The sequence below is a fragment of the Ruditapes philippinarum genome, unplaced genomic scaffold (genome assembly GCF_026571515.1).
Source record: "Ruditapes philippinarum isolate M1 unplaced genomic scaffold, ASM2657151v2 ctg1852_1_1_1_1, whole genome shotgun sequence".
NCBI lineage: Eukaryota > Metazoa > Mollusca > Bivalvia > Venerida > Veneridae > Ruditapes > Ruditapes philippinarum.
The window spans coordinates 325105-343051 of record NW_026855584.1 but is presented as its reverse complement, the minus strand read 5'-3'; the positions used below and the strand labels follow the sequence as shown (position 1 = coordinate 343051).

General features: G+C 31.5%; 1 protein-coding gene across 1 annotated transcript in view; it reads right to left on the bottom strand.

Annotated features, from left to right (window-relative positions):
• LOC132743796 (uncharacterized) overlaps positions 1-11594 on the bottom strand; it is a 32813-nt gene extending 21219 nt beyond the window's left edge. The window contains exons 1-11 of the mRNA XM_060732361.1: positions 11507-11594; positions 9778-10008; positions 8608-8727; positions 7309-7377; positions 5959-6010; positions 5106-5173; positions 4521-4601; positions 3036-3109; positions 1643-1780; positions 793-928; positions 108-196 (exon numbers count right to left, since the gene is read on the bottom strand). Coding sequence (XP_060588344.1) covers positions 108-196; positions 793-928; positions 1643-1780; positions 3036-3109; positions 4521-4601; positions 5106-5173; positions 5959-6010; positions 7309-7377; positions 8608-8727; positions 9778-10002 — 1052 coding nt within the window. The 5' untranslated portion in view covers positions 10003-10008; positions 11507-11594. The remainder of the gene's footprint in view (positions 1-107; positions 197-792; positions 929-1642; positions 1781-3035; positions 3110-4520; positions 4602-5105; positions 5174-5958; positions 6011-7308; positions 7378-8607; positions 8728-9777; positions 10009-11506) is intronic.
• Positions 11595-17947: the final 6353 nt, after the last annotated feature.

The window sequence follows — 17947 nt, the reverse complement described above, 5'->3', positions numbered from 1 at the left end:
ACGTTTCAGATATAAAACATAATCAAACATGTTTCAAAAGCAAGTCATATGCATGTTGGTCTATATAACGTATGTGGGTATAATGAACTGTATAATAAAACAAGTACCTAAGAGATGCACTGAAGAGCGAGGCCATGAACAGTCCCGGCATGCCTTGCATATCTTTAAATATGTCCATCACCATATACGGAACTATCTACAAATACAAAATTATACAGAGCACAAGTCGTTTTGATTTCCATTTTAGTTACATGAAGCTAATGGACATAAACAGAATTAGTTAATTGCAAGAATAAGAAAGAATAGAATAGAATAGGATAGGATAGGATAGGATAGGATAGAATAGGATAGGATAGGATAGGATAGGATAGGATAGGATAGGATAGGATAGGATAGGATAGGATAGGATAGGATAGGATAGGATAGGATAGGATAGGATAGGATAGGATAGGATAGGATATATAAGATAAAATAGAATAGAATAAACCGAAGAGAAGCGAATAGAACAGAACAGAACAGAATAGAACCGAATGGAAAGGAAAGGAACGGAATGGAATGGAACAGAACGGAATAGAGCAGAATAGAATATAATACTCTCGATGTCTGTATAACAAAGTAATGCAAAATTATTTGCTTTAATCAAATGTATCCGCTGTAAACATATAAATAATTGGTTGTATCGATTTCAACCAATCCAGTTTATTTTAATAAACAACTTTGACGTCGTAAGTGTCGTCGTTTTGTTTGTTTCCATAAAATCTTATATATGATTGAATGATAAACTTTCTTTACCTGGTTAGGATTTTTGATTTGTTTTGACTTTAGAGGATCACATCCTAGAGTGTCGTAATAGGCATAGGCGATGACCCCTTCAATACCAGCCAATGACAGGGACAGAAAGAATCCAGGGGCGACAAACATCAGAACCCTAAAAATAAAAATTGGACACGTGTGCATGCTAACAAAGATATTCTGTTCACCCTAAACTCGTGTAATTTAGTATATGCTCACGACACTTAAATGTTTTTTACATAACTTCTTCCTTCTTTTGAATAGTTTGCTTAGGATGGCCATGAAAAAACATCAGATGCATGTTTTAATGAAAAATACAGACCCCAAATTTATTTAAAGGCACATTATGCCTAAGAAATCAATAAAGGTTTTTGGTCTTTATAAAGGTCAAGCAAATGTTAAACAATTGAAGAATGTAGCGTTGAATATGTGTAATGTGTCATTAAGGTAGTAAAATGTAAACAAAGAAGTATTTTGACTTCCATACAAAAGATTTTATCACTATAATTACACAAACTGCCAACCAAAGGGCAAAGAAAACAAACAAAAAATACAAAAACAAAAGAAAACATGTCATCTTTATGGTCAATGTGAAACAGTGTTAGGGTAACAAAAACTAAACAAAGTTTCTGAAATAAAATTGATAGCAATTTGGGGACTCAATGAACCTTTAAAGAGGAAACAAAAAATAACTTTAACATACATATGGGATTATGCTAATTGTTTTTGAACGTTTTTGTTTTATTTCATGGTAATTTAGTGATTTTATTTTATTGAATGATTTTATTAATGGTAGTAGGGTAAATGTTAACTGACCAAATTCTTTGAAAAAAAGGAAAAAAGGTTTTACTTTTTAGCAGCACCCACGGTTGGCGTTGAGCTGATTCGCTGGATGGAAGACTGGTTAAAGACAAGTCCGAATCCCCGAATTATATTTCCAACGAATAGATTCCAAAACGTATGCCTCACAGTAGGATCCGTGTCGAAACTAGTGAAGAAAATGTATAATGAAATACAGTCATATTTGTTTTATGACACTAACATGCCAGATATACTTACATAATTATCTGCACATTAAAGTGGATTGGTCGACAATGAACACATTTTCCATTAGTATTTCAAACAATGTACATTGTATCATGTTTAGAATGGCTTTTATATGTATTTTATGTTTGTATTTTATGTTTATATTTATTTACAGTATAAGTATATACATGTTAAGATGAAACGTTAATAAATAAATAGAACATTGTGATGTTCATATAAAATATCTCACGATCAAAATTGCTGACCGAGTCTTACGTGATTTTTAAACATTTCTTTGATGAAAAATTATTTATTTTTTCTTAAACAATTTAACACTAGATTAAGAATATATTCTTAATAAATATCTCACATTCACTTTAATGTAAATTCGAATCAAACCAACAATTTATTAGGTCTATCACAAAATGCGACATTAAGAACTTACATTAATCGGAATTGTAAAATTATATAAACCAAATCGCTAACGTTACTTGAGGGTAACGAAGGAAAATGGAAACGTATTGGCGCGTTGTTGTGCTGCGCGTTGTCGCGACGTCGCCCTGTCGCTTAGCTTATATATATATACAAATAGCAAATCCTTCGATTTGAGCCGGGCGACAATGTGACATTGCGAAAACACGCCCATGACAACGCGCCATTTGGCGCTCGCATCATTAGCTAGCGGCAACACGACGCAAAAAAGTGTCTCAAATCAGCCACCATAATTTAAGCCTTTATCAATAACTTAAAAATACTGCTCAAATCCATCATTTGTATATACGTACGTAACAAGGATGTCACGATTATTGTCCAATTAATTTCGACTTCACAAATTTGTACGAAATACAGAGATAAAAATATACGGAAGCACAGAGGAGAGATTCCGATTTGATTGTATTGTATCTCGTGGGAACGAGATAGCATTTTGTTTTTCGTTTGTTTGTTTTTTGTTTTTGTTTTTTTTGGTTGGTTTTTTTTTTCGGAGTTATATTCTCGTGGCCACGAGATGGAAAAAATAAAATAAAATCGGAATGTCCCACTGTGCTTCCGTAGAAATAAGTATCACATTTAGACTAGGATCTATCTTTATTTTCAGACAATTTTCTTTTTTTGCTTTTACTTTGTTTCCATCGATGAAAATGGACAGTTTATCATTGTAATACATCTAACCTTACATGCAGTAATCGATGACTGTAACTTTAAGTAAACAAACTTACTTGAAGAAATTGACCCTCCCATTCCGGCTTGCTATTTCCCAGGTTTTCCCAATGCCGCCTATTTGCATAGTTCCCTGTAAAAATAAACCATATATATTTAGTTAACGTAATACTTCCTTTAAAGCTGCATGCCTCCAGATGAGCAAAAATATTTCCATGAAATCAAACCTGAGAAAAATGTGCTAAGATTTGAGGAAAAGTATAAAGATTCAAAATTCAAATAATTATTTACATGCTATGTGCGAATAATGATCGATTTTTCAGTATTTATAACTATATTTCTACTGCGTTACTAACCCAGTTAGGGCTATTTTTGCATATTTTGACCTCTTTATAGTAATTTACATGGATTGTGAGTGTCATTAATAATGTGTAAATTGCATTCTTTTTGTAACTTCACAATATTATACTGTTAAATACATTTTCAAATTTTCATGAAAATTAGCATGAATCTGGAGGCATGCTTCTTTAAAGCAATGTAATTGTTATCCATACAAAACATTATATTATAATGATTTATTCATTTAAGAAAGATTCCTCTTAAATCAATGCATTATCTTTTTATTCGATGAACGGTTTCCTTAAAGATCCTGTAACACATTTTTTTTATAGTTTTATATAACAAATATAATGCTCAAATGAAGATTTATCAATAGTATAAGTTTCAAAAAGCATTATTTGTAAATATATTACATATTCTTCGATGTTTGACCATTGTTTTAGAAGCATAATTATGTACATACAGTATATAAAATTTCACTTTAATGTGGTAACACCCTTAATTACAATATACAGGATCTTTAAAACTTCCTTTAAAACAATATAATTGTTATCCAAACAATACATTATATTCAATACATTATATCATTCAAGAAAGATTCCTTTCAAATCAATGCATTATCTATTTATTCAATGAATGGTTCCCTTAAAACATTTACCGAGGTTATATTAGTTTTGAAGACAATTCCTACATTTCTGCACTTTTTTTAAAAGGCAAAGTTTGAAGAAAATAACTTTTGCTGTTTGGGATCAATTAAAAGAGGCAAAAACTAACTTTCAGTGGCATATACCTCAAAGTTTAGGGGGTTGATATACCCTTTATTTCTTTTTAACCTTTTTCTTATTTTAAGGAAAGAAAGATTTTTCTCAGTTATGATATAAACTACCTGTATTTTTGATGGGGGAGGGCTTTTGTCCTACGTGTAAATTTCATGGGGGGGGCTTTGTCTACCTTGTCAGTTTTAGATGGGGAGGGGGGGTGGGGTTGTCCGGGGACTTTTGTCCGTATCCCATCTCAGACATATACTACGGAATACCGTCAGGGCCATCGTGGTAATACTTTATAATCACGATAGCCCTAACGGTATTCCGTAAGAGACAGCAATGGTGATGACATATTTACGTCATAGCCATTAAAACATGAAACTTTTGTATAGATTTATGCTATACTTCACTTTATTCATATATCAAAAGAAGTTCAAAGACCTTGATAAGAACAGCAAAGAATCCGGCAAACATCACCCCGCATTGAAATACATCAGTCCAGATAACTGCTTTTAAACCGCCCTGAAATACCAAAGTATTATGACATAACCAAAATGACTTGACCAGTTATAACATCTATGTAAATAAAAGAATACAGGCATTAAGGACATATGAATAATAAAATATTGCTTAGATAGTTTTTCACTAATCAAATTGCTAAAGAAAATGGTAGATGAATACGAAAATAATATCTAGATAGCTTTTTACTAAATAAATTGCAAAACATAAATGATATACATGTGTGAATACGAAAACATTACATAGATAGCTTTTTACTAAATAAATTGCAAAAAAATATGATATATGAATTCGGAAACATTATCTAGATAGCATTGTTCTAAATAAATTGCAAAAGAAATGTTATATGAATACAAAAACATTATCTAGATACATGTAGCTTTTTACTAAATAAATTGCAAAAGAAATAATCTATGAATACGAAAACATTATCTAGATTAGTAGATGTACTAAATATATTGAGAACAAAATTATTATATATAAATATGAAAACATTGCGTGACTTACGATAGATGTGTAGATAACTGAGGCAAGCGCAACAGATACTATTGAGCCCCATTGTGGAAATCCAGTCACTGAAAAAAAGTAATGGTAACGGTTCTGACTGCCTCTCAGCACAGGGGTCGAGGGTTCTTGTCCTACTGGGGGTCACGACTGCGAGACCCAGGAGCGAACTACTTTTAAGCGGAGGAGTATTTTAAAAATAGGTTCATTTTTTATCACAATCGTGTATTGGTCCTGGCGTAAACTCATAAAGATGGCGTTTTAAAATTGTCATTTTGGTGCTTACACAAAAGACCTGCTAGAGCACTTTTCAAGTAAGATGTGCTAATAAATTATTGAATTGTACTAGAAAGATACAGTTAATGAATCAAAGATTGGTATAGTCAATATCCGTTTGAATTTCGCGGGTCAAGGTTTATAAATGCAATGAACTATCAAATCATGTAAAAAAAATTATTCTTGTCAAGTTGAATAACATTTATCAATAACAAAACAAATTTCAATAAAAAACATGACCAAACTTGTAATATGGACCTATTTATTATCAAGATAGTTGGTTCCATTGGTTCACTGCTGGTACCAATTTTATATTGCCAATGACACGATAATGATAAAATCCGTTAAGTGTTACTTGTCAACCAGTGGTATCAATGGTAATTAATGTAACCAATAGTACATTTGTATTTTAGTATTGGTTATACTGGGTATACTCGGAACTATGTATTTAATGTTGCGAGTCGATATTCGTGTTACTACCCCCATTAAGCAACACACATGCACGTGACATTGGTTCCTAACTTGAACTGTTTCGCTAAAACAATAGATGAAGGCAACATGCATACATTAATGGTCTTACCTGCTTCAAGGGCTATTGCAGGACCAAACAAAACTATACCCATATAGGCAGTCTATAACAGAAAATAATGTGTTTTATACTGTAAAAAAATTAAATATACCGGTATTATCTATTTGCACAACAACTTTTATTTTTGCATATAAGATATGAAAGAATAGCTTTGTATATATTTCTACCCACTGTCATACCATAGCTGTTAGTTCCATTATTATGTGGTTTATGTCTTTCCTTTCCAATCATTTGTTCATCATCGATGTGGGTTCGATCCAACCAGGAACTTTTAATACTTTAATGTAATGCAGCTATCCAGCAAACCAACTGATAACCGGTTGTTATACTTAGATGCCAGCTATGCGCGTGTATTAGGTATGAAAAGTGCCATATTTATAATGACAGTAACAGTTCCGTTGTGACTTTTCCCTTAACGTGGTCGAACCGGAAGTGGTGAGCAATAGCCACCAGTGTAGACCAGTGATCCAATTCGGTAAAAACAATGGAGTTAATGAAATGTGTACATCCTTTATAAATAAATGGAAAATGTGAGAAAATACATTAGATTAATACGTTTTTGTAATTTATACAAATTCGTTATCAGCTTTAAGTTATTCACTAACATTTAAAATCCCTATTGATTTGCTCATTTGAAAAACAGTTTTTCTGTGTGTCAATCTAGGTTTACAGGTGGAGGGGGTCCATTTACAATGAGTTTTCCAGCAAAAAAATGTAATCATTGTATTCTTAATATCAATGATTGTTAATGCAGTTCATTCCTATCAAGTGAAAAAAAAATGTTTTGGAAAGTATAAAGTTTAAAACACTCAGCAATTGATAACAGACATTTTTCTTAGATTTAAAAGGATATAAAAAAGTTACTATGTAATCATTTGTCTCTGCGTGCCCAACATGTATTATCTATGTAATAAATTAATTGATTGTATCCTCACATTTAGAAACTAATTTTTTTTATGTTGGCATTGTTTTGCTAACCTTGACATTTTATAAATCATAGTGTAAACCATACCTCTAACTCCTCCCTAATATAATGCGTTATTGAAATTTGTTAGACTGCGGTTAGACGACAGATTAAGTGAATTTTATTTAGTTAGTACACATTAACCAAAGTTAGACTAAGCAGAAATTTGAAAAATACTACAACGTGATTGGACAAAAAATAATGTTGATCATTAAACTGATTTGCGGACTGTAGCTCCGAGCGTTATATCTCTTTTGCTCTAGTGCCTTTTAAAAAGTTTAATAAGTTAAAATAAATACATTTAATTAATCCATTTATATATGGCATATTAGGTAGGTTTGACAAATGGTGTCTATACATATGGAAAAATGTCTTACATAACTGAGCATTCCTAGGACTGTACCAAGTATTCTGACGGCATGAGAATCAAACCTCAACTCCAGATACTGTAATGAAATTCATCTTCTTTAGCATACACAATTTGTTAATGTTTATGTGGTTACTTGGCTATGTTTTTTTGTTTTTTTTTGGTAGGAGTTTTAACATAAAAAATAGGCACATTACGCTTTGCATCTATCGACCTTCAAATGAAATTATTCTCATCAGCTATGAAAATAAATTATCTAGATTTGAATTTTCGATGACCTTTTTAGACTTATTATCATTTAACACCCTCATGATAATTTGCACTTGCTTAACTAGGAAATAAATCACAATTTCACAAATTTTAATATAGCTAGGCTAAGGTAGCACACCACAGTAATGTAAGCCACAGCTTCGAATGGCCAGGGAGGATTTCTTGGATATAGTGAATATTCTGGATTTAAATGACTGGTTGTCTTTAAAATGCATTTTCAGCATGAAATTTGTTTTTGTGACATCTTATATGATCACTGGCAAATTGGAAAACATGGCCAGAAATCACATGCTGTTGATTATGAATGTCAAGGCCGCCATTTTTTGTAAACATTGCTTTTAAACAGCATGCATGGTAAAAAGAAGTCATTTTACAGGGGGCGTACAAACTTTTAGCAGCAGCAAAAAATCTACAAGGTTGAGGAAAAGTTTCTTTGTGATATTATGCATGTATAGGGAGTTGCTAAAGCAGAGACGGTGTTCCTTTAGCCTGTATATTTGCAGATATTTTTTGGCAGAGGGTCGAAATGTGTTGTTTTGGGTCTCGGGCCACTGTAGATTTTGGGCTTCAACCGAATGAATTGCAAATATTTTGACTGCCTGCCTATTGCAGATGGGATAATTTCTTTGTAGATTTGCAAACTTATGTCATATATGTTCTCAACAAAATGTGTTTTCTTTTTCCAGGTTGTGTAGTTTGGTATCAGAATTATTAGACGTATTGCTTGTAGGACATTGACGGCAGGAACTTGAAATTAACTGTGGAGTGCTACCTAAATAACATAAATAGAATGCGCGCGCAGCATTACAAACTAAGGGGAACAACTGTTTATACTGAAAACATATCTTATCTTACTTAGTTGTTCCCCTTTATATAGCAAAGTAACATGATGAAATTGTTTTGTTAACCTAAACATGATTATTAATTTATTATGTATAAGAGATGTAAGGTATGTTGTAGGATGAACCCCGACCCCGTCATATCTATCAGGGGTGAATAAACGGGGCGACCAAGTTGGGGTAAACAAATATGACATCACCTCGTATGCGCTAGTTATCTTTAATGGATGTACAAGTGGAACAACTACGATGATGGACAGTGTATTTGCGATGAAGAATCCAAGATTACCAATAAGCCATTGCATCCCGTATACATACACCTAAATGGAAAACTATATATATCAACAAATTTTTTTACAAGAATGACATGACAGTCGCAAAGAAAAAGAAAACTTTGGATTATCCGATTTTCTTTGTGATAAGACAATTAAAAAAATCGTTTTAAATTAAATAAGATAGTTAAGAAAATAATAATTTACCAATTAGGCTGATTTGGACAAAAAATAGAGTTGTGTTGAGCATCATTTGCCGACCAATGAAAACATTTCAATTTTCAGAAAAGTGCTCTTTTTAATCGTATAGACAGCAAACATTTACATTATACCAATCACTTCCTTTGGGATTCTTAATTGTTAAAATTTCACTTGATAAACACTCAATGATTTAACATCAAAAGACAAAAAGGCTACTAACAAAAGATAGCGTGGTCAGACTGCTCTAATTACATGTATATGCAAGCTGACCTGTCTCTTTCAGTTCCAGCAGGTTAACGATTATATAGAAATATGAATATTTACAGCAGTTTCTTGTAGAATATGACAGAATACACTATTTAAAGCCATATTTCATTCTTGTTATCAACAGACTAAGAATCAACCGATCAATCAGTCAGTCAATCAATCTATCAATCAATCAATCAATCAATTAATCAATAAAATATCGAATACAAATGACTATCATTAAGATAAATGTTTATCATACATACTGACTTCTTAAGGACGCTGCTGCTTTCTACATAGTTTGACATGTTACAGGAAACCTCGGCAGATAGATAATGTCTTAGGTAATATTAAGTCAGTTCATTTGTATATGTGACAATATTTTTAAAAATAAGAACAATATTAGAGTTGTCATAAAAATCTAAAAATCAACATGAATCTGGACGCGTGTGATTTTTTTCTTTCTTTCTTTCTTTCTTTCTTTCTTTCTTTCTTTCTTTCTTTCTTTCTTTCTTTCTTTCTTTCTTTCTTTCTGTTTTACCTTTAAAGGTTTGCAGTTACAAATTTCTATATATGTTGATTTAGAGTACATGTATATAGAATGATTACAAAGCAGACGACTTTTCCATAAATTTATTCAGCGACACAAACCTCTGCCGGAGTACCCAACATCATGATTGACGATTCAAACGACACCATCAGGGAAATGGCTACCGGAAGTATCGCCATCTTCCGATTACCTACGAAGTACTCCGAAGTTGTTCGTTGTTTTCCGCCAGACAATGCATAGTACAGACCTATACCTAACGAGACTATGATTGTTACGGCAAAAATGCAGTAGTCTGCCACGTGAAACACGTGATCTGGATTCACCATGATGACCTAGATAAAGAAACACGGAATTAACAAATGACCTAGATAAAAGTTAGTACCTGTAATTGAAACAAATTTGAAACAATAAAAATATTAAATGGATATATAACCAATACCCGATCATTTGCAGTGTACTTTCTGTAGGGTACAAAACTTTATCTAATGAAATACGTGTATTTAAAATAAATAAATAAATAAAAAAAAAAAGGTAAAATTATGTTATTTCTATAATCTTACGGTCGATTCTAAAAAGAGTTGCAGAATGTTATTTAACATACATGGATATTGTACATAAACAGAATAAAATATTCCGGAACAATATATTATGCTGATTTTAAAAGGCCCATTATACCCAATAATTTTATATTTTATTTCTGTAAAGATTTTATTTTTATTATTTAATTTCTTTTATTTATTTTTTATTTATTTATTTATTTGTTGCTTTTTGTGTACTTTATAGTTTTGAAAAAGTTACTCATCGACAAATTGTTTGAACCATCATTTTTGCTTCTTTTGCTTGTTTTTGCAATTAATACAGTTATAGCGATTTAGTATTTTGAATGGAAGTCAAATTACTACTCTATTTACATTTTGCTACTTTAATGATAAATTATTTCACATTTATCGCTACTTTCTTTTCTTAAAAGGCATCAAATAGCTTTTATAACATTATTTAAACGTTATAAAATTCGTATACTGTATATGCCCTTTCTAAAGAAGTAAACATATATTCATTTCTTAGGCACAGTGTGCCTTAAAGTAAGGCAATGATTTTGAGCATACACCATCTGCTCTTAAGGAAATATATACCAGCACATTTCTTTTATACAGGCACTGTGAAATGTATTCGTTTTCAAAAATAAAACTTAATTTTTGCAAGCTGCAGAGATCTTGCTTTATGCACTTTAATAACTAATTTGTCTAATATATATTTTTTATCATATTTAAAGGAACTCCACTGAGGTCCAAAAGCCTAAAAACATAAAATTTGAATTTTTTAAATGGCACTTAAACAGAAAGATATGCAAACGATAATTAGATACTATACACAGAAATAAATCGAAAATCGTATGTTTGTGCGTATCTTAGAATAGCGTTGCAATGGTTTAATGGTTTTTCAATCTTTGGTTATTTTTCACATTCAAAATAATTATTCTGGAAAACGGAGTGGGCAAATGATCTAAAATTCTGCACACAAGTTAGTGGTCTAGACCTACATTAAATAGACTTTTATTTTTTTTAAATAATTTCCAGGCCCATCATGTCTAAAAACGTCGGTGCAGTCCCTTTAATAATGCGTTGCGAAAATGGAACTACTGCAATTCCTGCCACATTCACATTGTATAAACAGAATGACTGTATCAATTACTTCAGGTCTAAAAATCAACTTTTAGCGTATTGAAAGTCAATTAATGATATGAAATTAGTTTTAAAATGTTTAAACTATAATCTTCATTTCGAAAAAAAAAATAACGTATTACATGTAATAAGTTGAATAATTCCTTACCTCTTTTCTATGCAAAAAATAGACCCCTGGACTCTAGTTTCCTGGTCTGGTATTTCTCTATGTGGGACTGATTAATAGAACAATAAATGGGATGTAGGTAAAGTTAAATATTGCGGCTTACTTACCAATTAATGCAGTCACACGCGGTTGACTTACAATGATGCGCTAATTATTTCAAGTCAGCGCCTCTGTTTTATAGAATGGTTATCGGTTGTTCATTGTCAAATGTCCTCAACAAACTCGGAAACCAACTATGAATGACCTGTAAGCCTTTGCACATAAAGATGACCTGTACATTTACACATTAAAGGGACTCCACTGACATTTTTATGACATGACGGGACTGGAAATAATTTTTCGAAAGTTATGTCCCATTTGATGTAGGATTTAACAAGTATCCTTTGTAATTGTCACAAATGAACTAAATTTGAAAAGCGTCCCAGCGCTGATATATGGAAGAACTTCAAATTCCTATTTTATTAGTCTTTTGGACCTCAATGAAGTTCCTTTAAATGTTGCATCATCCTCAGAGCCCAACTACATGTACAAAAACTGCAGAGAGACACCCTTTTGGAAACAAATCTTTCCGATTTTCTTAAGATGTGTTGCACACGGGATGCTAAATTAAGTATTTAAGTCTTACCAATTTTGGAGTATTTGATTCTGTTGTTATATAGAGGTGACCGCTCTACAGAGGTTCGCTTTGGGGAGGTTTTACTGTACACTATGTTTTACATTAAGGTTGATATCAGCTGAAGCAGAATTAAACTAGTTTGAACTAGTTTGAATTTATTTGTGATAGTCTGTGCCTTTCGCGTTAATTTTTCTTCCAATAAATTATCTCTCCACTGAGGTCAAAGACCTTAAAACATAATATATGAAATTCATACGTAGATCAAGTGAAGGATTAAAATAAAACTTTCTTTCTTTTCTTTCTTTCTTTCTTTCTTTCTTTCTTTCTTTCTTTCTTTCTTTCTTTCTTTTTTCTTTCTTTCTTTCTTTCTTTCTTTTTTCTTTCTTTCTTTCTTTCTTTCTTTTTTCTTTATTTTGTGGTTCTTAGCCTCATTTCAGTGAAAAGCGTTGCAAAAGTTGAGTTTTGGGGACGACGCCATAAACAAAATTCTATGTACATGTATTTGTTTGGGAAAGACATGTGCTTTTATATGACTTTTGAATGACAGATGCATTATCAATACTATCCGTATTTAATGGTTCATTAAGTAAAAAATGATATTTCTATTTCCCAAGTCGTTTAATTTTTGGTGTCATGCCAGGTTCTGTAAAAAATACATATTTGCTATATAGCTTAACCTATTTTTTTATTTTTATTTTTTCATTTTCTGGCATTTATTTCAGTAGTAGTGATAAATGTTTTGAATTGATGTAAAATTATTGCACATTCAGCGCTACTTCCACCAGGAAATAATCCTCTTACATGCTCTGAATACATTATCAAAACAGTTTAAAACAAATTTATTAGTTTCTGAATAGAATCTAGAAGGGTCATTTCTGATTAAAAAATGTTTTTGGAAAACCAATAGAGCAATATAGCTATTAGTTTTGTTTAAACGAATTTATTTTAGTTAGATTGTGTTGGAAGCTATAAGCTTATTGAAACACACAAGAATCCTTTGCTGGGACGGCCCAGGACTAAGCAATGACTGTGAAATTTCTTGCTCAAGAAAGCAAAGGCTTGTCCCTTACCGGGGTTTGAACCAATGCTGATGCTGTCAGTATTCCCTAGATTACTAGTCCGGCACGTTTACCACTTGTTGCCACAGTATGAAAAAACAACTTAAATAAGATATTGACCTTTAAACCAAGCTTAAGGTTGATGAACAACAAGTCTTTACCACAATCAAAATAAGTAGATCAAATCAAAGCGGACTTGATGCTTATTCGACTGAGCTTTTACCGTGATTACGAATAAATTAAACATGAACGGTCACGTGATCTTGAATTAATTAAAAAGGCTTACTGCGTTAATTACATTCAATTTGATGCTATTTGACGTAAAATTATTTGATGCCCGTATGATACTCGTGCCTTTATTTTATAGAAGTGTAGCAACATTATCATATCTGCGTTCGTTAACATAAACTGATGCTTAAAGTGACACTATGCTCATTTTTTCATAATCAAGTTGAATTCTTTTCTCTCTATACAATTGATAGTCATCATGGTGATTGTCCAAATGTTGATATTTGAAAATATTGAGGAATTAATAAAAATCTGCCTAAAATATAAAAAGACTACCCCACTCGTTTTAATAATATGTACTTTACAGGTAAATTACGATTGATATAAAGAGTAATTTCTTTTGGTCATGTGAGTTATTTATCTTTGATGCCAAGTTTATCTTAAAATTGAAATGAATAACGGCAAAATATAAGCTCATTTTGACTCACACTAGATTTACAATACTATCATTGGGTTGGCATAATGCCACTTTAAAAAGCAGCACATCTTCAGGGCCATCTGAATTTTGCGAAAATATCAGAATTTCTGTTACTAGGAAAACTTTTGTTATTTTCTAATCACAGCAGTTGTATTTTAAAGCTAACATGAGGTACGTATTTAACATTGATAAAGATAAAAATATATACTTGTAATGCATCTAAATACGCGGCAATAGTCCAAAGCCCGAAAGAAACATGGCCACAGGGATATGTTATATACGAAATACGGAGATAGACATAGGCTCTTCCGTTGAAAATGTGTATAATAAATACATGTATATCTAAATTAAATTTCTTTTAGATTTCTTTTTCAATTTTTTGCTTATTGTGGCAATGAGATATAGAAGTCGTCAGTGAATATTAAACATTGACCGACAAAAAACTACATAAAGTTTTGGCAACAAATATTACATATCTTTTTTCTTGTTGCTGATGATATTGGCCTACTATTAGTATTTGACATCTATCCAGTCTTGTTGTCTAATAACAAAAGAACTTCAACTGATTTAAAAAGATTATTTTCTCTTTGATTTCTTAATTCACTGAAGTTATTGTAAAGAAAATTGTTTAGTAATTTTATGTACACGTTTTCGCCTGTGTGGTACTTTTAGATTGAAATTCTTTATTGCTTTATTTCCTTATTATTCAACGAAAGTACAGTCTGATTTCCTTATTATTCAACCAAAGTACAGTCTGATTTCCTTATTGTTCAACCAAAGTACAGTCTGATTTCCTTACTATTCAACCAAAGTACAGTCTTTTTTCCTTCTTTTCAAACAAAGTGCAGTCTTATTTCCTTCTTATTCAACCAAAGAACAGTCTTACAGTCTTATTTCCTTACTATTCAACCAAAGTACAGTCTTATTTTCTAACTATTCAACCAAAGTTACTATTCAACCAAAGTACAGTCTTATTTCCTTACTATTCAACCAAAGAGCAGTCTTATTTCCTTACTATTCAACCAAAGAACAGTCTTATTTTCTTACTATTCAACGAAAATAAGTCTTATTTCCTTACTATTCAACCAAAGTACAGTCTTATTTTCTTATAATCACCAAAGTCCAATCTTATTTCCTTATTTTTCAACCGAAGTACAGTCTAATTGTCTTATAATTCAACCAAAGTGCAGTCTTATTTCCGTACTATTCAAAGTACTGTCTTATTTCCGTACTATTCAACCAAAGAACAGTCTTATTTTCTTACTATTCAACCAAAGTACAGTCTTATTTCCTTACTATTCAAAGTGCTGTCTTATTTCCTTACTATTCAACCAAAGAACAGTTTTATTTTCTTACTATTCAACCAAAGAACAGTTTTTTTTCTTACTATTCAACCAATGTGCAGTCTTATTTCCTTACTATTCAAAGTTCTGTCTTATTTCCTTACTATTCAACCAAAGAACAGTTTTATTTTCTTACTATTCAACCAAAGAACAGTCTTATTTCCGTACTATTCAAAGTACTGTCTTATTTCCTTATTATTCAACCAAAGAACAGTTTTATTTTCTTACTATTCAATCAAAGAACAGTCTTATTTTCTTACTATTCAACCAATTTGCAGTCTTATTTCCTTACTATTCAAAGTACTGTCTTATTTCCTTACTATTCAACCAAAGAACAGTTTTATTTCCCTACTATTCAACCAAAGAACAGTCTTATTTTCTTACTATACAACCAAAGTGCAGTCTTATTTCCTTACTATTCAACCAATGTGCAGTCTTATTTTCTTACTATTCAACCAAAGTGCAGTATTATTTCCTTACTATTCAAAGTACTGTCTTATTTCCTTACTTTTCAACCAAAGAACAGTTTTATTTCCTTACTATTCACCCAAAGAACAGTCTTATTTTCTTACTATTCAACCAAAGTGCAGTCTTATTTCCTTACTATTCAACCAAAGAACAGTCTTATTTTCTTACTAGTCAACGAAAGTAAGTACTATTTCCTTACTACTCAACCAAAGTACAGTCTTATTTTCTTATTATCACCAAAGTCCAATCTTATTTCCCTTTTTTCAACCGAAGTACAGTCTTATTGTCTTATTATTCAACCAAAGTGCAGTCTTATTTCCTTACTATTCAACCAAAGAACAGTCTTATTTTCTTACTATTCAACGAAAGTAAGTCTTATTTCCTTACTATTCAACCAAAGTACAGTCTTATTTTCTTATTATCACCAAAGTCCAATCTTATTTCCCTTTTTTCAACCGAAGTACAGTCTTATTGTCTTATTCAACCAAAGTGCAGTCTTATTTCCTTACTATTCAAAGAACTGTCTTATTTCCTTACTATTCAACCAAAGAACAGTCTTATTTTCTTACTATTCAACCAAAGTGCAGTCTTATTTCCTTACTATTCAACTAAAGTGCAGTCTTATTTCCTTATTATACCCAAAGTCCAGTCTTATTTCCTTATTATTCAACCAAAGTGCAGTCTTATTTCCTTACTATTCATTACTTTTCAAAGTACTGTCTTATTTCCTTACTATTCAACCAAAGAACAGTCTTATTTTCTTACTAGTCAACGAAAGTAAGTACTATTTCCTTACTACTCAACCAAAGTACAGTCTTATTTTCTTATTATCACCAAAGTCCAATCTTATTTCCCTTTTTTCAACCGAAGTACAGTCTTATTGTCTTATTATTCAACCAAAGTGCAGTCTTATTTCCTTACTATTCAACCAAAGAACAGTCTTATTTTCTTACTATTCAACGAAAGTAAGTCTTATTTCCTTACTATTCAACCAAAGTACAGTCTTATTTTCTTATTATCACCAAAGTCCAATCTTATTTCCCTTTTTTCAACCGAAGTACAGTCTTATTGTCTTATTCAACCAAAGTGCAGTCTTATTTCCTTACTATTCAAAGAACTGTCTTATTTCCTTACTATTCAACCAAAGAACAGTCTTATTTTCTTACTATTCAACCAAAGTGCAGTCTTATTTCCTTACTATTCAACTAAAGTGCAGTCTTATTTCCTTATTATACCCAAAGTCCAGTCTTATTTCCTTATTATTCAACCAAAGTGCAGTCTTATTTCCTTACTATTCATTACTTTTCAAAGTACTGTCTTATTTCCTTACTATTCAACCAAAGAACAGACTTATTTTCTTACTATTCAACCAAAGTGCAGTATTATTTCCTTACTATTCAACTAAAGTGCAGTCTTATTTCCTTATTATACCCAAAGTCCAGTCTTATTTCCTTATTTTTCAACCAAAGAACAGTCTTATTTTCTTACTATTCAACCAAAGTGCAGTCTTATTTCCTTACTATTCAACCAATGTGCAGTCTTATTTTCTTACTATTCAACCACAGTGCAGTATTATTTCCTTACTATTCAAAGTACTGTCTTATTTCCTTACTTTTCAACCAAAGAACAGTTTTATTTTCTTACTATTCACCCAAAGAACAGTCTTATTTTCTTACTATTCAACCAAAGTGCAGTCTTATTTCCTTACTATTCAACCAAAGTGCAGTCTTATTTTCTTACTATTCAACCAAAGTACAGTCTTATTTCCTTACTATTCAACCAAAGTACAGTCTTATTTCCTTACTATTCAACCAAAGAACAGTCTTATTTTCTTACTATTCAACCAAAGTACAGTCTTATTTCCTTACTATTCAACCAAAGTACAGTCTTATTTCCTTACTATTCAACCAAAGAACAGTCTTATTTCCTTACTATTCAACCAAAGAACAGTCTTATTTCCTTACTATTCAAAGTACAGTCTTATTTCCTTACTTTTCAACCAAAGTGCTGTCTTATTTCCTTACTACTCAACCAAAGAACAGTCTTATTTCCTTACTATTCAACCAAAGAACAGTCTTATTTCCTTACTATTCAACCAAAGTGCAGTCTTATGTCCTTACTATTCAACCAAAGAACAGTCATATTTCCTTACTATTCAACCAAAGTGCAGTCTTATTATTCAACTGACACATTTGCCTCTCAGACGTTTAACAGATTAGACACAGCTAAAGT